This window comes from Sinohyriopsis cumingii, chromosome 19 (assembly GCF_028554795.1).
Source record: "Sinohyriopsis cumingii isolate HCF-2022 chromosome 19, ASM2855479v2, whole genome shotgun sequence".
In the NCBI taxonomy this organism is placed as follows: Eukaryota; Metazoa; Mollusca; class Bivalvia; order Unionida; family Unionidae; genus Sinohyriopsis; species Sinohyriopsis cumingii.
This window is the reverse complement of record NC_142979.1, coordinates 43,824,195-43,849,541: the sequence shown is the minus strand read 5'-3', so window position 1 is coordinate 43,849,541 and position 25,347 is coordinate 43,824,195. Positions and strand designations below refer to the sequence as shown.

Here is a 25,347-nt window from a genome sequence, read left to right as displayed (position 1 = left end):
GTTATTTAAATCTGTTACTTTCTCTAGAAAATCTGTTTTTTCAGCTTCATACATATCCGTAACATTTAAAATAAAGCCAAATCTCTACATTTTACATGCTTAAGAAAGACTTAATACAAAACATTATGACAAATTGTTACAACCACCCATCCTCTCAGAAAATAATAAGTTCATCTAGACATGTGAGGCAATCTTATTTATTTAATAAAATCTGATATCAGCTTTGTTAACATTTACAGTAATGGATTGCATCTAAATACCTTGTGCAATTTTGGAATCTGGGAACATATTTGTCATTGCTTCTGTTAACTTATCAGCTGTGCCCAATGACAAATTCATATTTATGATCAACTCACAGAGAATAGCCTCAGCCCGTGTTATTTGCTTTTGAAATATGTGTTGATCGCTGACTTCCTTTCCCTTCATCATTGACAAACCATTTATATTTCCCTTCACTAATGATTCCAATTTTACATGATTTTCTGATTCCACATGCTGTGAACAGTCATTCCATCCACCATGTGCACAGGAAAAATCTAAGTTCTCTTTCAGACGATGGTTTAAGGCATGGCCACAGAGTATTATAGACTGGCAGAAAATGCTGCTTTATATTTTTAGACTTTCTATTTTCATGCTAAAACGTTCTTATCATCGACAATTTTCTTTGTTTAAACAACCGGATGCGGAGAATGTTAAAATCAATGATGTGGCACAGACTGCAGACACGGACGCGGATTGAAGAGATGATACAACAAAACAAAATGGAATAAAAACCACTTACAATTCAAAAATATTAATAATAAATGCATCCTCAAATTGCATTTTCCGATCATTGACCATACCGAGGAGCTTTATTCTGTACAAATACGGTAAAATATGGACGGGTAAACAGGTCTGCAGTTATTTCAGATTTTACAATAAATGCTTCAAGAAACATACAAATCATCTCCATTTTCTTTCTATAAGGAACATGTCTGCACAATTAATGGTTCAAAATAAAGTCTTCGTTAGTGAATTTCACAGGACAACCAGGACAGCAGAATACCTACAATGAAAGAACAGTTCAACAGTTATAATGTTACTGCAAAAGAAAAAGTATATACATGTTACCCATGCTGCATTAAAAAAAAATATAATAGCTTATTATTTATAATAATTCTAGCATAGTGATGGAAAAATTGATCAAATCTAAATATCAGATTTTACCTTTACTGGTCAACTGTAAAAGCAGTAGTTACAAACATGGTTCCCATGCTTTTCAAAAGATAAATGTTCAGGTCATTTCCAGGATGAAATTACTTTGTTCAAGATTCACATATGACCATTACTGAATGGAATTAAAGAACATTTTGGATTATAAAACATGCATTTTCTAAATCTAAAGCTGTTTATCATTCAAGACTCTCCAAAATAGTCAGAAAAGATGAGCATGTGCAAAACCATGAAATGTATCACACAAAACAAGTTTGACTATACTTATATAAATTGGCATGTAAAGTCATTTCAACGTACAGAATACAAATTCTAATTTACCATGCTGACCTGCACTATGTTGTTATGTTGTTGTTGTTGTTGTAGGGTTTAATGCCATTTTTCAGCACACGATAGGCTATACATGGCGGCCAGTATTAATGGTGGAGGAAGAACCCGGGAAAACCCCAGAAAGAACCACCGACCCACGAGAAGCTACTGGTAAGCTTTCTCACATACCCACATTGGCTGAATCCGAGACTCGAACCCACGCAGACAGAGGTGAGATGGCAGTGATCCGTAACGGAGAACGCTTTAGACCACTCGGCCACTCGGGGACCCCAAATGGTGTTATGTGGAAACAACATAATGAACATATGCATGTTATACAATGTAAACATTTCCTATCACAGTAGGAAAATAAAATAAAAGCTAAGTATTAAAATCTTTTCTTGAAACGTAAATAGTTTAACTTTAAATTTACCTGTGCCAAAAACCCAAACAAAATTTTTCAAACAACCTAAGCTCATTAAGATGATCTAGTTTAACATCAATCATTTAAAAACATTTACAAAAAGGGTTGATTTAAATTTTGAGGAAAAAAAGCCTTCAAAATGATAACTGCTGCATAAACAACTGAATTTCTTTAAAATCAAATTGTCTTCTTGTAATTGATAAACCAGTCCCCAAACCTGTACTGATACAGGGGCTCGTTTTGTTTTTGAATATATAATAAAAGGGATGACAATTTCCCATTTCTCCTGTGTTCTATTTAAGATCTGAAACCAATGCTTCAAGCTACATGTCACTGTGTAATAGTTTCACACCAAAGTTCAGCTAAGCAATTCAAAATTTTGGACAACAAAATTTGGCTTAAAATGAAAAGCAGTCCGTTTTCTAATCCTAAATTCCTATGAATATACAAATCCTATTTTTTACATTTGGTTTTCTAGGTTCAGGTGTGAGGTCCGAGCAACTGCATTAAAAAAAATAGGAATTTGTTGCCACTGTGTGGTAGCGGCATATGGTAGTCACTTACCAGTAGGCCTAGCAAATTTAAACTATGTTATATAATCGATAGGAAAATGTTTTATTTTCTCAAAAATGGCAAATATTATAATCATTATGTCTTTAATCCGCTGACAGACTAGACAAAACTACACCATAGATGAAACATGACCCGGTACTTGCCATTTGTATTACTAGTCAGATGAATTCAGCCATTTGTGTTGACTTCAAAACTCCAACGATATCAGAAGTCCAATAATCATCTGATATCAACAACATACCTCTTTTTAATGTTGTTGTACAAATATTAAATAATATTAAATTAAAGACAGATACAGAAAGAACATATAATTCTCAACATATTTAATTCAAGAACAATGACAAGAACCCATCAGTTTCGCAGCAATCAGGCCAGTTTTAAAAGTGAAAATTTTCATGAATTGCGCAGACAAAATGTCTTACTTTAGTCTTTGCAGTTACCACTTCAGGAGATGAGTTGTCACCAGTGGTAATTTTAACAGCATGAGGAAGCTAAAAAACATTCATGCATCGAAAGCATGGATCGAATGTGTACAGGAGAATGATTGGGTTGATAAGAAGATGCTGCGGTGGATAAAAATGTTTTATCTCAAGAACACACTTTAATAATTTTAAATTTGAGTGCGTTCACTGACATGTACTTTTTGAATGATTTGAAAGTTGTCCCAAAACCTAAAACTCATAAAAACAAACAGTTCACCAAAACATTATTTTAAAAATTAATTTAAGCTGTCCCAATGTATACTGTAAATATGGTATATTCAAGGTTTTTTTAAAAAGAATATTAAAATAAAATTGATGTTGATAATTTTTTCACTAACCTGCCATGACAGAACTTTAAATCCACTTGCAGATTCAACACAATGGTGGACACTGTCAGCCCAGGAGATATTCTCCCAACACAAATTGCCAATGTTCAGCTAAATAAAAACAAATTGTAATACATGAACATCTTGATCATTAATGGAGAAAAAAGATACATACATTGTCCATCTTATAGTTAAATCAATGTATGGCCACATTATTGATGACATGACTGATATCTGGATAGGTTGACAAAGGAATGTAGAACTAATATTGTTTTATTATATATATTTATATTTATTCACCAAGGCTATTCAATAGTTCAATTTACTTGGAAAAGACAATTCACGCCTCATTTAGAAAGTCTATTGAACTGGCCACCAAGTATATAATTTACGTAAACTATCTGTATGGCTACCACATACCTGAACTGCGAAATATACTAATTGTTGCAAATGATTACATTTTATGGCAACACTTTTCCTTATCTGAGAAATCCCTTTTTATAATCATAATATCCAAGAGTTCTGTTTCTATCTCTAAATGTTTGCACAAAGACGTACAGTAATACTGCCGGATACACACTTTGAAGTTTAACAGGAAACATGATTATTATATCTATAATTAACATCTGTAAAAAAAAAAAAAAAAAAAAAAAAAAAAACATGCATTAAAATGGCCAACTGATTTGAGAGAACAGAGACCTCTGGTAAGACAATGCTGTTACACATTGCTAATGAAAAAAGGCAGGCTTAATAAGTAGTTTTTTAGCATGATTATTTAAGTAATGTGATTATCCAAATACTAAATGCTAAATTGAGACCTATCTTAGCTTTTGCCCACTACATCTGGATGATCATGAAACCGGCTTAATTGCTTAAACATGTTAGTCTTTCAGGTTTCTGCAGGTCACTGTTGTTAAAACTTGCACAATGTTACAGTCCTTTATCTCCTCCAGAAACAGACATTTTAAAATAGATATTGAGTAAATATAATGGGTAACAAATCCAATCGATGATCTTTTTCTGTTCTTCACTCAAAACAAATAAATCTTTTTACGTTATGTTCAAACTAGTTGGCAAAAAAAAACTGTATTAGAAGTTTGAAAGTGGATTTCTTACATAATGTCACCTGTTTACTGTTTATTTCCTGCAGTGTGTTGTTTACATCTGCACAGTATCATCGACTGTCTTAACTTTGCACCAGTCCTTGATTTGTTACCCATGTCTCTCGCAACCTAACATCCCTGTTTCAAAATCATTATGTCACCAACTGAATCAACGCCTTTTTTTAATACTGATAGTAAGTGCTGATTAAGAAATATTTGACAAAATAAAATATAAATATGTACCACGATTACAATAATAGAAAACAAACTGGAAATGTCCAGTGTACCTAATGCCATATTTGCAACAAGTTTGTTGCTCTGGAGCGAGTGTTGGCTGTTTAAGTCAGGGCATATGGTTGTGTTGGTTTTCTTTATCTTTTTATTTGAGGAAAACCATGACTGATATTGTTTTGAAGGCAAAGGCAAAGCAAAACTTGGTTACTTTAATATACACTTTTTATACCATGTTATAGTATTCTTGCACCATCCCATTTGTTTCTACCACCTTTTAATATTAAAAGGCATCAAGAATATATAAAATGCACAGAACGTAGTCATTGCATTCATTGATTTATAATTTTTAATCTGATCGTCACTAGGGGTTCCCAAACAGTCAACTTATTGGCATTTTCAATCACCGCTCTGGTGGCCTAGTGGTTATAGCGTCCGCCTCGAATGCAGGAGGTCGTGGGTTCGATTCCCGGCCAAGTCATACCAAAGACTTAAAAAATGGTACTAACAGTTGCCTCGCTTGGCGCTCAGCATTAAGAGGTTAGTGTTAGGACTGGTCGGCGGCATGATGCCCCAGTGATAGACATCACTATAAACTGTCACACTGCATACATCGTAGCAATATGACTGAAAAATTGTTAAAGCTACGTTAAAAATCCAAATCACTTGCATTTTGATTTTGAATCTCTAGCAACATGGTCACTATATCTCCTTAGGCCAGTCAATGTTCACAAGCAATGTATGTGATGTAGTTCATCCTCTTTGAAATCAAATAATTCCGTAAATTTTGGATTTACATCTCTTTGAACAAATGTATACAAGAGTTCTTCCTATTTATGTGTTCAATTTGTTTTAGAAATATTAAAACTAGAAATTGGCTGAAATAGACTATTCTAGAAATAAGAAATGGATACAGAGCAGTCTGTTTGTTTACATCAGAAGCTCCTGTTTGTATTGAAATACCAATAATCGGACAGTTTTAGGGACCCCTTGGTGATAATTAGGTTAGAAATTATAAAACATTGAATGAAATGACAAACTTCGGTGAATTTTTTATATTCTTGTTGCTTTTTGTTTTTAAAATTGATTGAGGTTATAAACAAATGGGTACAGATGCTAACAGGTACACAGGTATTCACCCATTGATAATAACCCAGGTATAATAATGTACAACCGGGTACCCATTAAAAAAAATAAGTTTTCCAAGTTCAAATTGAGACACAGAAAAATGATTTCAGTTTGAAGATTGTGTTGTGTACTCATTTATTTATCATCAAAGGAGCTCGTATGGTTACTTACAATTTACTTATCATACATGTACTATATAACAATACAAGGGAGGACACTTCTCTCCTTTCTCATGCAACCTATTTAAGAAGCAACGCTGATATTTCAGATTGTGTGCCATTTTTCTCACGACCTAAATGCACCTGTTTTGAGTTCCAGATGACATACTTCTTGTCAACAGCAACAGTAAGTACTGATTAAGAAATATTTGATGAAATAAAATTAAAATAAAATAAAAATAAAAGAAAGCACAATAGAAATGCCCAGTTTAACTAAATGATATTATTGCCTCAAGTTTGTGGACCTGGAGTGAGTGTTAGCTGTTCAAGTCAGGGACGCTGCTCATATGTTTACGGTGTTTTTTTTTAATGCCAGGAAACCTAAGTCAGATATTTTTTTTGTCACGGCAAATGTAACACAAAAATGTGGTTACCATAACATACACTTTTTATATCATGTTAGGAAAACTTGAACAAACTATACAGAATGAAACTTTTCACTGAAATGTTTAAAATTAACGGTAAAAAAAATCTGTTATCTTATAACACTTAGAAAACAATTCAAATAAAAATTCACATGTGTAAATGTGTAATTTTTGCGTGATTGTTTTAATATGAAACAGTTCCAAGAAAACAGGCGGGTTTCTCGCATCGAAACAACTTGTCAGATTCATTCTATTTTTATACTACATACATAGTGAACCAGTCTAGATTGAAAATAAATGGTGCCAGACATTAATAATAATAATAATAATAATCTAATTTTTAGAAGCTATAAGCGCTTTACAACATTAGACAACACCTATAAGATAAAAAACATATAATAACATTATTACAAAAACAAATGCCATGAAATTAGAAAAAAATTTAAAAATAAAAAACATGCTGAGAATATTTCAGGTAGGAAACATTATTAGGTCTTTAAGTTTGTTCTTGCAGTTGAAAAAAGTGTGTTTTGAGAGCCCTCTTGTATGTGATCACTGCGTCTTTGTGTCTAAGTTTAGTGGGCAATTCATTCCACGTTGCTGGGCCCTGGTATGCAAAAGAATGCTGTCCATATGACTTTGTTTTCATAGTGGGAATAAAGAGTATACGATTATCAGAAGAGGAGCGTAAGTATCTTGCTGGTGTGTACTCATGGGTGAGATCGGATAGGTATGTTGGACTAGAGTCAGACAGTGAAACGTAGCACAGAGAACAAATTTTGTGTTTAATTCTGGATCGAATGGATAGCCAATGTAGGGTACAGAGCAGTGGGGAGGTGTGCTCTGATCGTGGTACTCTAAGTATGATCCGAGCAGCTGTGTTTTGAACTTTTTGAAGTTTCTGGAGTATATATTGAGATGAACCAGACAGAATGGAGTTACAATAGTCCAGTCTTGAAAGTACTAATGAACACACAAGTGTTTTAGTGGCAATATAATAAACCCCCAAACTGGGATGAATATATGTGACTGATGGAAGTTATACGACTGAAAAATGTTAGGAGAGGGATTTTGTTAAACTTAAAAACATGTTGCACTGGACTGCCGTTGAGGGACGAACCATGGCCGGTCGAGTATACTACAACAATCATCATTTGGACTTTACAACTATTCACAAAAGTTACTGTAGACATGTAGACTAGTTAAAGTGAGTGTTACGCATAAATAATCTATCAATTTCTTTTGTCTCTACTATTGTACTACGGTATTTACAGTATGTTTTCAAACGGCAACAAATAATTACTTTTTTTGTCGTCTAAAGACATTAAATTCTTTAATTAGGTGTCTGAAAACATACAGGGGAAGATAAATATGTGGGCCCCCCTCCCATCCATAACGAAATTACTGTTAGCTCACATGATGACATGCTGCCATAAAGAAAAATAAGTATTTTGTCCAATACCACAGAAAGGTTAATGAATGAAAAACAGGTGTGTGTGTGTGTGTGTGTGTGTGTGTGTGATTTGATTTTTAACGTAGCTTTAAAAAAAATTAAGTCATATCGTTACGATGTCTGCAGTGTTACAGTTTAATAGCAATGCCTAGCAAAGGGGCATCATGCCGCTGACAGGTAGCATGATGTCCCAACCAGTCACATTATCCTGACACCAGGCCGACAAGTCCTAACACTAACCTCTTAATGCTAAGCGCCAAGCGAGGCAGCTGTTAGCATAAGATCTAGAAAAAATTATAGTGGAGCAAGATCCGAAAATTACAAAGCATATAAATGTTATATTTGCCCCCCACCCCCCGAAACGGTGTCCAGAAACAAACTGTAAATACAGTGTAACTACTAATCCAAATTTAGATGATTTGAGACGAAACTTTTAACCGCTGATCCAGGTAAGTAGCAGACCCACTTATAACATGGGGTCAGTTGTAGAGCCCATTTTATTTTACTAGAAAGTACCAAAAATCTGACCCGTATTTGTTGAACAGAGGAAATCGTGATCAAAGTTGGTAGTTGAAACCTGTTGGAATTGTTATCAATCTCTCAGTGGTTGGGCATCTTGACTATAAAGGTCATTTTTACATAAAAGCAAATAACTTAATTAGACAAAGCACTTTATTGACAGTTATTGCCAACGAGATTTTAAAATGAGTGTTCAGCCATTAAACAGACCAGCTAGCCCTACCTCCCTTAGAGGCTTTCACGGTGTCAAGCAAGGATGGCATCATTTCATATAGTTATGGAGGTCCCTCGATAAATTACACCATTGCCTATAGCGCAGTCTGTTTTTGGACCCGTGGTGCACGAGTTATCAAGGGAGTGGTGTATATTGCTCTTTTTATGCTCAGATTATGCTTTTTTGCTGCTTATATTAGTAATAGTTATGCTTATACCTTTATAGGGGGTTAGCACATGTGAACCTACAACAAACCAGTTCAGGTTAACATTTAATACAATTTTCATTTGATTGGGTACCCAGGTAACTGATTGATAGGACTGACAGGTACCTGGTAGAAATTTCCCAAAATTTTGACATCTCTACATATGGGCCGATATGCAAATAGTTTAGGAATAATTAATCTAATTAAAAACCATACATAATGAAATCTTTCATTTAAATATTTTAATTTAAGGGGAAAACAACTTTGTTGTAACATTTAAAAAAATCTTTAAAAAACTTCACTAAGTATTGTACTGTCATTTTTGGGGGATAATATTTGTAATTATTACTTATAAGTGTATTATTACAGATAATATGTGTTTGAAAGAAATGAAATATATTAAAGATGCAAATATTAATAATACAGGGACATTAAAAACGATCCATTTATATACCCTGGACTAAATGCCGCATCTTATGTCATGTGGCATGTATTTGGCGAATGGAGAACTTACATATGGAGAACTCGCTTAGGGAAAACTAGCCCTAGGTTGGTTGGTGAATTCACTCCAGGATGATTGAAGAGAGAGAGATAGAGTTAGAGAGTTTCTCTGGAGAAGTGAGAGATCTTACTTGTATACTGATTAAGACTGTCAAATTTATACCTTGTGTTCACAAAGAAATCAATCAGTTATCATTAATAATATCAATTCTCAAAGAAGATGAAATTGTCAATAAATACTGGCATAGTTATCGCCAATTTGCTTCATGTACCAGTTGCATAAGCTCCAGCAGGTGAAGCTTAAAACGTAGATAACATTGCATGTACAAATAAAAAAGCGCTGGATTTTACACCTCAAAAGCATCTTACATAGTTGATTGAGGGGTAGGGGTGCTGATGCACATCTGTGAAGTTAGTGGACAAACAGATGGAGTGAAGCCTTCAGATACTCATATTTAAGTTATTCTAAGTCAGGATTGTTTCTATAAAAAAAAGGGTATTTAGTGATATAATTGCGTTATTTCTAAAAAATATGAGGCAAATATTAAATTCCAATGAAAATAATTGGGATCATTTAAAATAAATAGTTAAATAGACAGTTACAATGTTTTTTTGGGATGGAGACAAAGCTTATGAGGTAAATTATCAGATATATGCCGAAATAAATGAGGCTGCACTTAAATTGTTACTATCTAGGATACCACAAAGATTATTATGTTATCTTGTTTTTGGTAAGTTTCAAACAAACAAGTCTGATATAATGATATAACGCCACACAATGGTGACATTACTTTAGTACAAGTCACATGTGTCATGTATGCGCATTTACTCATTCTTAATTAAATATAAATTCTTTTAAAATTTAACACTAATTTTATTAATCAAAGTCTATTCAATCCCTATTACTGAATGCTCTGCACCTTAACTGTCTCCATGAATCTTCCAGACAAATACCTATCGCTATGGACTTTTACAATGGTGGCCATGTACTGAACTTGGGTCAAAATAAGAGTATGTCCAGTGTAATCATCAAAATCGAGGGTAGTACGAATTTGTTTATCAATATGTGTAGCTTTCATTGTGACATCATAATGCGCACCATTCAATCCAGATTATACTGGATTACACCTTTAGGTTCATTTTGTCAAAATATATATGTACTTTAATATTGATTTTGCCGCTGGGACCTCTTGGGGCATCGAAATAATGTCCTTCCAAAGGAATATGGATGTATAAGAATCTAAATGAAGTGAATACTTGCTACTCAGAAGTATGTAGAATCAAAGTATAAAATATGGCACCAATTACTGAAATAGTTGGTGCTGAATGCCTACATGTCCTATGTGACTTGTACTATATAAACAAAATCAGCAACAGCAAAAAGTTATTCTGCAATGACCGGCAATAATAGTCCAACATACACTGGGCATAAGTAAACACGTGCTATAGAAATGAACAGGTGTGTGTTGGGGGGGGGGGTATATCTGAATTTAAGTGTGATTAAGTCCTAAATGATGTATGTATGTGTATATGATATGTCTGCATGTGGCAGTTTATAGTGATGTCTAGCACTGGAGCATCATGCCTCAGACATGTAGCATGATGTATCTCGGTTATTCGGTAACTGAACAATTCAAGAGGCGATCATATAAAGCGGTATCCATCATTGGGCGATACCTCTAAATTAGTATTTATGATCTTCGGGGCGACTTTTCCTGACACTTGGAATGATGATTTCTCCAAGGGACAGGTTCTCCATGGAGCCAGTCCTACATTAGCTACGATGTCGTAGCCTCAACTTGATTTTGGTGTGGTTGAGGCTACGAACTGATCCCATATCATGTAATGGAGCAAACAATATCATCACTAAAGTCAGAAAAAAGAAACAGTGTAGAAATCAACTACATAAGTATAATCATGTTGTGAAAGAAGTTTGGCTTATTTTGAATTTATTAAGCCCTTACACGATAAAATAAATTGGCATGGTTACTCTAACCTTATACCGTCCGCCATGACAGATAACGCAAGACTCTCGCTGTGACCCCTTTTCTACGTAAGGCTTGCCAGACCATATTTTGGATATTCTACGCTATATTATTATCAATCAAGTGCGAATAATCGCTTCTTGGTGAATTTCAAAGTTGCCGATCAACCGTATTTACTTTTAATGCGCAGAATATCTGACCCAAATGGCGCCAAATTTTTACTACGATTTGTTTACATTTCCAAATAAGGCGTCAATGTCCTTATATGGCACACAAAAAAACGAGGCTGAGAACCGAAGTAATCATCATTCGAAATAATATGGCGGACGATCTAAACGAAAATATCGGCTAAAAAAGGTAAACGAGATTTTACAACTATTTCTACAATGATTTTCGATACTTCCGGTAATAAATAAGAGGACTGCTCAATTTATTGGATTATATGCAAGGAATATGTTTAAAGTGTTATTATTAGGCTAAAAGAGCGCCGGGTGTGAATCACACCCGGCTTGCTCCATTAACACGTATATGCTCATGTTAGTACCCAGTCCACGAGGTACGAGTAAGGGTACTAATATTAGTACTAGTCCTACATGTAAGACCATGACGCTGATATTTATGTTTTGGGCGTCAGGGCTAGCACTAAAACAAAACCAACTTGTGCAGTGTCTTACATTGTAGGACTATTCATGGGGCGAGTAATCCCAAGGCGAGTTCTCGACTATTCCAGCAGCACGAACCATTTAAAGTTGAAACTCAGGTCAAAGCTAGGATTTGAACTCAGCCTATCAATTATAGCTTCAAAATTAAACACGTTCATACACCATGCTCCTGAATATGCGCTCTATTTGGTTAAATTCGAATGTCTTCTCTTGTCGTCGTCTAAGCCCCAGCAAGTAACAATATTTATCTGGTAAGTTACTATCTATCTTATTCGGTAATACATTCAAATTCTACGACTGATCATAGTCGACAGACGCTTACAAAACATGACACTACAATGACCGGCACCTAGCTGAGAACCTGATAATAAATTTAATAAATAGCTTTTATATTTAACTAAAAAAATTATTTTTTTTTATCATTAATCCTTTTATGTGACTTATTTACATCAATTTGTACATACTAGTTGTCGTATTCGATGGAATTTTTGAGTTTAATTAAGCAAGGCTGATAACCAAGGCTGATCGCCGTTTTCTGAATGCTATCATACCTGGGCTGAGACCAGCCCATTGTTGATAATTTCATTTGTAGGAGAAACATACATTAAATACATCTATCGTATCGAAAGTATTAACCATTTTATTTCAGATGGGACTGCGCACTTCTTCCATTGAACCATTGATGCTTTGTAAATAATGATGTAGCACTTATCCACGTTTTTCTACGGTATGGTGACCACGCTTTCGCTGCTCATATTTTCTCATTGTCTCTTTGGATTCATTTATCATAAGCTACATCTTCTGTATATATGTACGTCTTCTTCCTGTTTTAATTCCACTTGACTCGCTATACTTATTGTTTATCTTTGGCATTTTTTAAAGTTCACTTCCTAATTTTTCTTCAATAAACCATAACACCACCAGCTTCACTTAATATAAATGTCACCCTTCATATGTAGAGTCGGAAAATCAGTAATCAGCGTACTACAATATAGTGAAGCCAGGTCCCTAATGAATTTAAATTAAACCCTATTGCATGAACGGTTAGTCCAACAAATGTACATTACACTGCTTGGCATTCAAGTGCAATAGTTATTAGGGTATACTGTTATTAATACTTGATAAAGAAGCGCATAGATGTACATTCACTGAAGAAATGCAACAATATAATTCTATTATTGTTTCTTAGGTACTCCAGCCTGCAGCTGAGAAATAAACTGTGATTTGTGAATGTTTCATTTACCTCACTTCGACGTTGGAAATATACACTGTGCTTGATTTGAGTTTCGAACTTGTTGGAAGATGAAGGTAACTCTTTAGCAAAAATATTCGTTTGAAAGCGTATCGTACTTACGACTGAAAAGATACAGACAATGTGTTATTGATGAAATTTCAGTTCCTTTACAGGCTTGACTTTAGAAATTCATTACTGACATTTCCATCTGATTGTTTATGTGCAGAATTGAAAGCATATGCTTCAAAATCTTTGTAGCTCAAAGAAATGCGACGGCAAATATGGCTTTCTCCACACATCAAAACTGGGTATATGCTGAAAAAAAGGTTGTTTATCATGAGTATTCAAAACTTTATTGTTTGTACAGTTTAATTTGATGGTGTTTCCATGGAATTACTATGGGATGGGATTTAGTACCATCAGTGAATTCCCCTACAAGACTAGTTAATCAGGAGACATCAAGTTGCTAGTTACTGGCCTAGGATATTGGTTTGCCAATATTGGGGCTGGGCACCAGAAAAAAAGGAAAGATTTACCATAATGGACTTATAGTATATCTTAATAGAGCAACGACTAACTTCAGGTTGCCTCTCAAATTTTATATTTTGTGCATTCAAATACGACCGTAGACAACATGTATAACTGTAAAAAACAAAAAGGAAACTGCAGTTATCTTTGCATTAAAAGGAACAGCAAAATTTTATTTAATTTTCAAGACTTTGTAGATAGATTAATTATTGCTTGTTGTATTTTACGTAAGTAGTAAAGTGGGGCACATTAGGGACAGTGGGACTTAGCATTAAAAAGACCCCTGGGTCAGATTAGGGACAATGGAAATTTAACATGGAGAAAAATCGTGGGTCACTCTAGGGACAATGGGAATTTAACATAGAGTTTGGGCTTGTCTAGGGACAAGGGAAATTAACATGAGGAATAGAGTTTGGGCTTGTCTAGGGACAAGGGGGATGGAACAGGGGACTATAGTGTGGGTCTGTCTAGGGTCAATGGGAATTTAACATGGGGAATAGATCGTGGGACTGTCTAGGGACAATGGGAAATTTAACATTACGGAAACCCCTGGGGGATATAGCCTCAAGGGAATTTAACATATGGAAATTGAACATGGTGGATCTGTATAGCGTCAAAGGGAATTGAACATGGTGGGACTATCTAGGGACAATGATGGTAGAGGGTCAAACACAACAGAGACAGAAACATACATACACTAGTACAAGCGTTGGATTTATATATAAAGCATTACGAAGACCTGAAATCTTGCTGGGGTGTTCAAAAATTTGCATAATTGTAATGATGCTATAAATAGCTATAATCAAGGAAATGCTCAACGACAAAATGGATGTGACTAAAAGTAACGTTAAAATGACGAAATTGTCCCAGAATTTAAAGGAAAATAAACATATCCCCGAAAATTAAGTTACAATGGTTTAGACTAAAATGGATAAAATTAGTAACTACTTACAATATCAACTTCTGTGACGATCGTGGATAAATACCTATGTATCTATAATCAGCTGAAATTCCTATGAAATCCCACTATCTATTTATAGCTCCAACTTGTGGGTTTTTCCTTTGGAAAATCCCACTATCTTTTTATAGCCTCAGTTTGAGTGACGTTCCTGTTTATGAATTCTAGTATATATGTATAGCTACAAAATGTGGAAATCCCCAAGTCGATATTTATAGTCTCAAAATTTCCAGCGTCAGTGACGTCACTGTACTGAACACTAGGGGATAAATGGCAACAGTGTTGCAAGTGGCTGACCTGAATACGCGCTACTGTAGGTAGGTAGGTAGAGTGTATCTGATAGGGATAAAGTGAGTTTTATAGGGACAAACAGAGACCAATACACACACACACACACACACACACACACACACACACAACATACGCGCGCAGACTCACACACACACACACACACACACACAGAGGGAAGAGGAAAAAACAAACCCCAAAATATACTATCCACACTCGGGAGGAAGAAAAAAAAACAACCAAATATACGATCTACACAACGTACGCGAACAAACACACACACACACACACACACAACATACGCGCGCAGACTCACACACACACACACACACAGAGTGAAGAGGAAAAAACAAACCCCAAATATACTATCCACACTCGGGAGGAAGAAAAAAAACAACCAAATATACGATCTACACAACGTACGCGAACAAACACACACACACACACACACAACATACGCGCGCAGACTCACACACACACACACACAAACACACACAGAGGGAAGAGGAAAAAACAAACCCCACATATACTATCCACACTCGGGAGAAAGAAAAAAAACAACCAAATATACGATCGACACAACGTACGCGAACACACACACACACACACACACACACACATACAACATACGCGCGCAGACTCACACACACACACACACACACACACAGAGAGAAGAGGAAAAAACAAACCCCAAATATACTATCCACACTCGGGAGGAAGAAAAAAAAACAACCAAATATACGATCTACACAACGTACGCGAACACACACACATATACACACACACACACACACACACACACACACACACACACACACACACACAGAGGGAAGAGGAAAAAACAAACCCCAAATATACTTTCAACACAGAAGGGAGATAATACAAACCCCAAATAAACTATCCACACAAACGTACGCGAACGCATACAAACCCCAAATATACTATCAACACAGAAGGTGATAATACAAACCCCAAATAAACTATCCACACAAACGTACGCGAACGCATACAAACCCAAAATATACTATCCACACAACGTCGCTAACGCATACAAACTCCAAATATGCTATCCACACTCGGGAGGAAGAAGAAAAAACAACCAAATATACGATCTACACAACGTACGCGAACACACACACACACACACACACACACACGGAGGGAAGAGGAAAAAACAAACCCCAAATATACTATCAACACAGAAGGGAGATAATACAAACCCCAAATAAACTATCCACACAAACGTACGCGAACGCATACAAACCCCAAATACACTATCAACACAGAAGGGAGATAATACAAACCCCAAATGAACTATCCACACAAACGTACGCGAACGCATACAAACCCCAAATACACTATCAACACAGAAGGGAGATAATACAAACCCCAAATAAACTATCCACACAAACGTACGCGAACGCATACAAACCCCAAATATACTATCCACACAACGTCGCTAACGCATATAAACCGCAAATATACTATCCACACTCGGGAGGAAGAAGAAGAAAAACAACCAAATATGCGATCTACACAACGTACGCGAACACACACACACACACACACACACACACACACACACACACCACAGAGGGAAGAAGAAGAAAACCATTATACACTATCCACACGCAGTGAAGAAATAACCCTTTATATATATACTATCAACAGAGAGTGAAGAAAATAACCCATTATATTCCATCAACACAGAGTGAAGAAGAAAAAGTTTTTTGAAAGCACCTAAGCCCTCACCTGCAATGACCAACTCTGCCAAACACCTACACCCCACCCACCCCCACTCCCAACACTACAAAACCCATTTAACCCGTTATTTTATGGCATCAGTGTGTGATTTAGGAAACATCAAGACACAAAATGATGGACGAATAGACTGACTATTGTTTACGGACTTGCATGCCTAAAGAGCGTGCGTGAAGGAAAACATCCTTCCATTTCAATTCTAACTAAAACATGATCCAGAGGGATAGAGAGAGGTGAAAGAGCACAATTTCATAAAGTGTGAGTAAAAACAAAACACGCCATCCTTATTATACAATGTCAAGACCAAGAGACACTTACGTTTTCTTTCTGGTCTATTCTCTTTTAGAAGGTAGTATGAAATTTCACATCAGGGCCAACGCATCGGCTCACATTGTCAATTTTTCCATTTCCATGTTTTTACTGGCACAAGTTCTTCATCATCTTCAATTTCTTCTTCTTCTGAATCCCTCTTCTCTGTTTCGTCTTGTTTTTGTTTCTTCTCTTTTCTCGTAGGGCACTCTGAATTCCAGTGTCCTTTCTCCTGACAACGATATTAGGTATCTTGACTTTTGTCTCTCTTTCTTAGACGAAGCAGGTATTCTGGAGACAAATACCCATTTACCTTTGCAGATATAGCAAACTTCATTAGCACTTACACACTTTCGTATGACTCTCATCAAATCAACGACCAAAAGAGTAAGTTTTGTTGCCACTTTCGCATGTGAATTATGCTTTCGTATGACTTTTAGCAAATATTTGACCAGCAGGTCGATCTGTGCTGACTCTTCCATCTTCTTGATCGTTTGAGAGCGGAATGAATACTCTGACGCTAAGACACTCTCCTTATATACATGGACCTGCTGTGTATGAAACCTAGTCAAATGTAATTTTGCAATAAGATGAAACGATTTCATTGAGGAAGTAAAAAGCAATGATGTACCGTATCGCCTCACACAAAACCTGAAGTTTTAGTTCAAATCCGTGTCAGCGATTTCGAAGACGACATAACTGAGCTTTAATCAATTCTCTCCAATTATGCCACAAAACCACGAGTCCTGATTCACGCCAAAAGAAATTTCGTTCGGTCCATAAAAAATAGTATCACATCTGAGAAACGCAAAAACGAACTTCCAGAAAACTGAGAACGACGGCTTACACCTACAACGTAAATGTGTGAGTTCAAGTAGTGCGTAAAACTTAGTCAAATTAGATTTTTATAGTCAAGACGAAACGATCTCTTTTCGAACAAGAAAGCAGACACCAAGCGACAACGGCGATCCGTGTCACACAACGCTTTTCAAAATGTATATTATCAGAGGTTTGTTCTAGCGATCTGCACGGTTAAATTAAATGTTGATGTATTTTGCAATAAGACGGACACAATTTCCATGGGATCGCCCATGGTACGATTGTTCGTGCATTAGTTTAATTTTTAAAAATATTTTTTTATATAAATCGCCTATAGGATAGATCCAGTAAAGCATGGCCATTCTCGTCACTGTCTGAATAGCTACTCAAGTCAATTCGAAGCGAACGCGGTAAGAAAATAAGTATAGCCAATGAAATGGCTTACAACGGGTGATGCATTGTTTTGTTCTAGGGCTGTGTGGCATAATAATCCCTATGTTCTTGCGTTGTTACCATTACAGTGCAGACAGACTGAAATGTGAACTTACAAGCCCTCTTTGTGTGTGTTGTACCATTTCCTCTTACCACATCAAAACAACGAGCGTCACAGTATTGGTTCGCGTTTTCAAGCTGACCATTTTTTTATATCTCACTTAAACATTTCGACATAAACACTCACATCGGTGGAGTCAGAACAGACGTGTTACAGTATTGAGGGGCATGTTATCTTTTCTTTTTCAAACTAATAAATTTGGGGTTTGTATGAAGTAAAGAACCGAAAGTACAGTGAAACTCAAGGATGATGACCCAATCTGTCTGTCTATTGATGCGTGTATTTACTTAAGAAGAAATATGACCTCTAAAACACAAAGAGATACGGCAAGCATGATTAGATTAAACACAACGATGTTTTCCTTCACGCCCGTGTAATTTAGAGTTTCAATCGTCTTTGAAGACAAACTTTTGTAGGGCTTGAAATAATAAAAAAAAACTGAAAAATCTTAAGCACTTTGCTATAGATAATTTCATCAACAGACCAAACAACATAAATACCGTTACAACAATAGAAAGCCTTAAATCTTCTATCAAAAAGAAATGCATGAAAAAAATTAAAGATTAACGATAACTAACCAATGAAACCGAATTTAACAAAGGCAATGACATGTGAAGAAATGCCTCTCACTTTGGAAAGGTAGGCGAATGTACTCTGTCATGCACCGTCAACTTGAAAAAAATTATAAACAGAGAGAAACCTGAATTCAAAATTCAGTTGTTTCTTTTTCTTCAAAATTATTTCGTTTCTTTTTTCTTTTTTTCTTTTTGGAACAAATCTAAGCACTAATATAGAGTGGAAAAGGGAAAATGCACATACAAGCTTTGATATTTCTGAAAAAAGGAGGGGATATTCCTAACGTTCATAACCACCTATATATGCTTGGACTTGTCTGTGACTTATCCACAAAACAAGATATACATATTTCTGGTCAAGCTGCAAGTGTGTGCGTGTTTTTGAAAATGGTAAAAATTGGATATACAATTTTCTCGTGACACTTATAAAGTGAAGAGTCTGTGCAAGTGTCAAAAGCCAAAGTCATATAAGTTTTGTATTTTGTACGGCTTGTAAAGATTTCTACTTTAGAAAATGTGAAGTATCACAAGTTATTATCACAAACAGAAGTGGAACATAGGGGCTTGCAAGAAAGAAAATAACCCAGACAGTTGGTGTCATCAAGAGTGCTAGAGACGGTACCCGAACTTGCTTGTCTGCTTACTTGAATTAAAGTGATTTTCGCTCTAATGGAGCATGTATCACTGGTTTAATAACGCACCGCGTGATTTTTAATTACTCCTGGGGAAGGAAAGAGAGCCTCATCCCCCAGGCTTTTATGTACTCACAGACTATTTTTAAATTTAGCCACTCAGGTGTAGGACTAACTAGTTTTGAATTCAAAAATGTTGTGTTGTGTTGTGTCTCCGGTCTGTCCATCCATTGTCGACTCATTTTCCTACGAAGATGTGCTCAAGATAAGCCAAGTTGAACGAAGCCTATGTGAATTTGCATAGGGTCATGACAAGTCTGATACCGAGACCTGAAGAGATAGACAATATCATAATGTTGAAAGTCACTGAAGACCTGAAAGAAGAGCTCTTCAAGGAGGAATTCAAGAAGGAGAAAGAAGAATGGACGGAGAAGTACAGACTTCATAAACAGCAGAGAGAGCAGCAACAGCAGCAGCAGCATGAACCTGGCAGAGGCTTTGTTAACAGTTTTATCGACACCAAAGAGTTCTTCTTCTCTTTCCGAAGAAGCAGACCTTATCCTGTGAGAAAGCCTGTCGTCAGAGGAGGCCGTCATCTTATAACCTAAGCGATCGCCATAGCTTCAACTTCCCAAAAAAAAATTTCAGGGCTACCCCATACTCTCGAAAAGAAATCACATTCCATTGCCTATGATACGTTAGTCAGTTAGAAGAAAAAATACAGAAGTGAGTCTATCAGCACATGATTTCTTTATCTTGGTTAGAAAGTGTGACTCTAAGCTGTTCGTTTCCGTCGCTTATCAAAATTTTAAAAATAGTAATGTTCTGTAAAATGTGAATGAGTGTTTCTTTTAGGTCTGTGCGTTTTGTTTTCTTTTGTTGGTGATAATATGGATAATGTAAGTTCGGGTACAACGAAATTTAAAGAATTAGGTCCAGAACTCGGTGTGGAGGGAAGAAATATACGCAACAGCAGTGGGAGCAAGAAATGCAGACCTAGCCAGTTAGCACTCCACCCACCTCGAGAACACAAATAACAGCTAGTCAACAGCCGACTATACCTAACAAACAACCCGTCCCGGAAAGAGTGGTGGCAAAACAAAGGTCCAATTATGTTACACAAACGGAATGGCAAACTCAAATGTAATTATCGGAGGCACTACGTTCTTTTCTCACTCCGATACTACAGGCAATCTCAGCTGAAAGAACAACCACAACAACAATAACAGCGACAGACACCATAGCAGCGGATTTGAAACTATCTACCTTAACTGAAGAATTAGTATCAGAACCAGAAGAGGAAATTGAGGCGGTTGAGGAGGAGGGGGACGCTGACCCTCGTTGAGAAGTACACCGAAATGGGGCTAGATCAAGCATTGTATGACGTCAACATAGCAGGGCAGTTTATTACAGCCATACAATACGTTGCCTACAAATCTCTAGACACCTTTAAACCAAGACCTTCTCAATGGGGATTAGGGGTCAGAGTTCTTCCCCAATTCTACAGACAAGCCTACACTGGATACCCCCTCAGTCAACTGGTAGAAACCGCTGCTTACATTACCGCCCATCATGGCTACGCATTTCCTGATATCAAGAATCATAAAACTAGGAGTGCGGGAAAGAACGTGAAAGCAAAAGAGAGACGTGTTACCTTCTAACAGAAAAAACAGACTTTTTTTAGGGCTCCAAAAGATTGCTTTTTATTAAATAGGGAACCATATTTGGCTTGGTATCCCTCCTTGACTAAACTATTCTCGAAACAAACTTGACCCATTGGAACACCACAACAAACTTAACTTTTTAAACCTAACAGTGACCAAACTGGTATATGTCGCTTAGACATAATAATTTAAAATAAGATCAGTATGGCTATTTTTATGTACACTAAGTACTAATATTAGACAGATATGTTAGGAAGTAGGAAATTTAACAGACTCGTTAGATTTGAACTAATTGCACAGGTGGTTAACACATTATTGGTACCTTTTATTGTCCATTAGCAAAAACGGGACTTGATTTGAAATAAGTACGGGCTAGCGTTTTGGTGAGTACTTAACATCCATGGCTGTCTTGCTGAGCACCTTTTTCCTCCTTTACCACGCTCGGACAGAAAAATGAGTGTGTGGTGAGACAATTCCCACTCATGTTTAAAGTCTTTCAGTCAGGTTGTTAAGGACTAGTTAGTCCTACACCTGAGTGGCTAAATTTAAAAATAGTCTGTGAGTACATAAAAGCCTGGGGGATGAGGCTCTCTTTCCTTCCCCAGGAGTAATTAAAAATCACGCGGTGCGTTATTAAACCAGTGATACATGCTCCATTAGAGCGAAAATCACTTTAATTCAAGTAAGCAGACAAGCAAGTTCGGGTACCGTCTCTAGCACTCTTGATGACACCAACTGTCTGGGTTATTTTCTTTCTTGCAAGCCCCTATGTTCCACTTCTGTTTGTGATAATAACTTGTGATACTTCACATTTTCTAAAGTAGAAATCTTTACAAGCCGTACAAAATACAAAACTTATATGACTTTGGCTTTTGACACTTGCACAGACTCTTCACTTTATAAGTGTCACGAGAAAATTGTATATCCAATTTTTACCATTTTCAAAAACACGCACACACTTGCAGCTTGACCAGAAATATGTATATCTTGTTTTGTGGATAAGTCACAGACAAGTCCAAGCATATATAGGTGGTTATGAACGTTAGGAATATCCCCTCCTTTTTTCAGAAATATCAAAGCTTGTATGTGCATTTTCCCTTTTCCACTCTATATTAGTGCTTAGATTTGTTCCAAAAAGAAAAAAAGAAAAAAGAAACGAAATAATTTTGAAGAAAAAGAAACAACTGAATTTTGAATTCAGGTTTCTCTCTGTTTATAATTTTTTTCAAGTTGACGGTGCATGACAGAGTACATTCGCCTACCTTTCCAAAGTGAGAGGCATTTCTTCACATGTCATTGCCTTTGTTAAATTCGGTTTCATTGGTTAGTTATCGTTAATCTTTAATTTTTTTCATGCATTTCTTTTTGATAGAAGATTTAAGGCTTTCTATTGTTGTAACGGTATTTATGTTGTTTGGTCTGTTGATGAAATTATCTATAGCAAAGTGCTTAAGATTTTTCAGTTTTTTTTATTATTTCAAGCCCTACAAAAGTTTGTCTTCAAAGACGATTGAAACTCTAAATTACACGGGCGTGAAGGAAAACATCGTTGTGTTTAATCTAATCATGCTTGCCGTATCTCTTTGTGTTTTAGAGGTCATATTTCTTCTTAAGTAAATACACGCATCAATAGACAGACAGATTGGGTCATCATCCTTGAGTTTCACTGTACTTTCGGTTCTTTACTTCATACAAACCCCAAATTTATTAGTTTGAAAAAGAAAAGATAACATGCCCCTCAATACTGTAACACGTCTGTTCTGACTCCACCGATGTGAGTGTTTATGTCGAAATGTTTAAGTGAGATATAAAAAAATGGTCAGCTTGAAAACGCGAACCAATACTGTGACGCTCGTTGTTTTGATGTGGTAAGAGGAAATGGTACAACACACACAAAGAGGGCTTGTAAGTTCACATTTCAGTCTGTCTGCACTGTAATGGTAACAACGCAAGAACATAGGGATTATTATGCCACACAGCCCTAGAACAAAACAATGCATCACCCGTTGTAAGCCATTTCATTGGCTATACTTATTTTCTTACCGCGTTCGCTTCGAATTGACTTGAGTAGCTATTCAGACAGTGACGAGAATGGCCATGCTTTACTGGATCTATCCTATAGGCGATTTATATAAAAAAATATTTTTAAAAATTAAACTAATGCACGAACAATCGTACCATGGGCGATCCCATGGAAATTGTGTCCGTCTTATTGCAAAATACATCAACATTTAATTTAACCGTGCAGATCGCTAGAACAAACCTCTGATAATATACATTTTGAAAAGTGTTGTGTGACACGGATCGCCATTGTCGCTTGGTGTCTGCTTTCTTGTTCGAAAAGAGATCGTTTCGTCTTGACTATAAAAATCTAATTTGACTAAGTTTTACGCACTACTTGAACTCACACATTTACGTTGTAGGTGTAAGCCGTCGTTCTCAGTTTTCTGGAAGTTCGTTTTTGCGTTTCTCAGATGTGATACTATTTTTTATGGACCGAACGAAATTTCTTTTGGCGTGAATCAGGACTCGTGGTTTTGTGGCATAATTGGAGAGAATTGATTAAAGCTCAGTTATGTCGTCTTCGAAATCGCTGACACGGATTTGAACTAAAACTTCAGGTTTTGTGTGAGGCGATACGGTACATCATTGCTTTTTACTTCCTCAATGAAATCGTTTCATCTTATTGCAAAATTACATTTGACTAGGTTTCATACGCAGCAGGTCCATGTATATAAGGAGAGTGTCTTAGCGTCAGAGTATTCATTCCGCTCTCAAACGATCAAGAAGATGGAAGAGTCAGCACAGATCGACCTGCTGGTCAAATATTTGCTAAAAGTCATACGAAAGCATAATTCACATGCGAAAGTGGCAACAAAACTTACTCTTTTGGTCGTTGATTTGATGAGAGTCATACGAAAGTGTGTAAGTGCTAATGAAGTTTGCTATATCTGCAAAGGTAAATGGGTATTTGTCTCCAGAATACCTGCTTCGTCTAAGAAAGAGAGACAAAAGTCAAGATACCTAATATCGTTGTCAGGAGAAAGGACACTGGAATTCAGAGTGCCCTACGAGAAAAGAGAAGAAACAAAAACAAGACGAAACAGAGAAGAGGGATTCAGAAGAAGAAGAAATTGAAGATGATGAAGAACTTGTGCCAGTAAAAACATGGAAATGGAAAAATTGACAATGTGAGCCGATGCGTTGGCCCTGATGTGAAATTTCATACTACCTTCTAAAAGAGAATAGACCAGAAAGAAAACGTAAGTGTCTCTTGGTCTTGACATTGTATAATAAGGATGGCGTGTTTTGTTTTTACTCACACTTTATGAAATTGTGCTCTTTCACCTCTCTCTATCCCTCTGGATCATGTTTTAGTTAGAATTGAAATGGAAGGATGTTTTCCTTCACGCACGCTCTTTAGGCATGCAAGTCCGTAAACAATAGTCAGTCTATTCGTCCATCATTTTGTGTCTTGATGTTTCCTAAATCACACACTGATGCCATAAAATAACGGGTTAAATGGGTTTTGTAGTGTTGGGAGTGGGGGTGGGTGGGGTGTAGGTGTTTGGCAGAGTTGGTCATTGCAGGTGAGGGCTTAGGTGCTTTCAAAAAACTTTTTCTTCTTCACTCTGTGTTGATGGAATATAATGGGTTATTTTCTTCACTCTCTGTTGATAGTATATATATAAAGGGTTATTTCTTCACTGCGTGTGGATAGTGTATAATGGTTTTCTTCTTCTTCCCTCTGTGGTGTGTGTGTGTGTGTGTGTGTGTGTGTGTGTGTGTGTGTTCGCGTACGTTGTGTAGATCGCATATTTGGTTGTTTTTCTTCTTCTTCCTCCCGAGTGTGGATAGTATATTTGCGGTTTATATGCGTTAGCGACGTTGTGTGGATAGTATATTTGGGGTTTGTATGCGTTCGCGTACGTTTGTGTGGATAGTTTATTTGGGGTTTGTATTATCTCCCTTCTGTGTTGATAGTGTATTTGGGGTTTGTATGCGTTCGCGTACGTTTGTGTGGATAGTTTATTTGGGGTTTGTATTATCTCCCTTCTGTGTTGATAGTGTATTTGGGGTTTGTATGCGTTCGCGTACGTTTGTGTGGATAGTTTA

The 25,347-nt window shown here is 36.4% G+C and overlaps 1 protein-coding gene across 2 annotated transcripts in view; it reads right to left on the bottom strand.

Annotated features, from left to right (window-relative positions):
* Positions 1-855: 855 nt before the first annotated feature.
* LOC149775592 (properdin-like) overlaps positions 856-25,347 on the bottom strand; it is a 163,460-nt gene continuing 138,968 nt past the window's right edge. For both annotated transcript variants that reach the window (XM_089943704.1, XM_089943705.1), the window contains 2 exons: positions 3,339-3,437; positions 856-1,045 (listed from right to left, as the gene is read on the bottom strand). In XM_089943704.1, the coding sequence (XP_089799830.1) occupies positions 983-1,045; positions 3,339-3,437 (162 nt within the window). In that variant the 3' untranslated portion in view covers positions 856-982. The remainder of the gene's footprint in view (positions 1,046-3,338; positions 3,438-25,347) is intronic.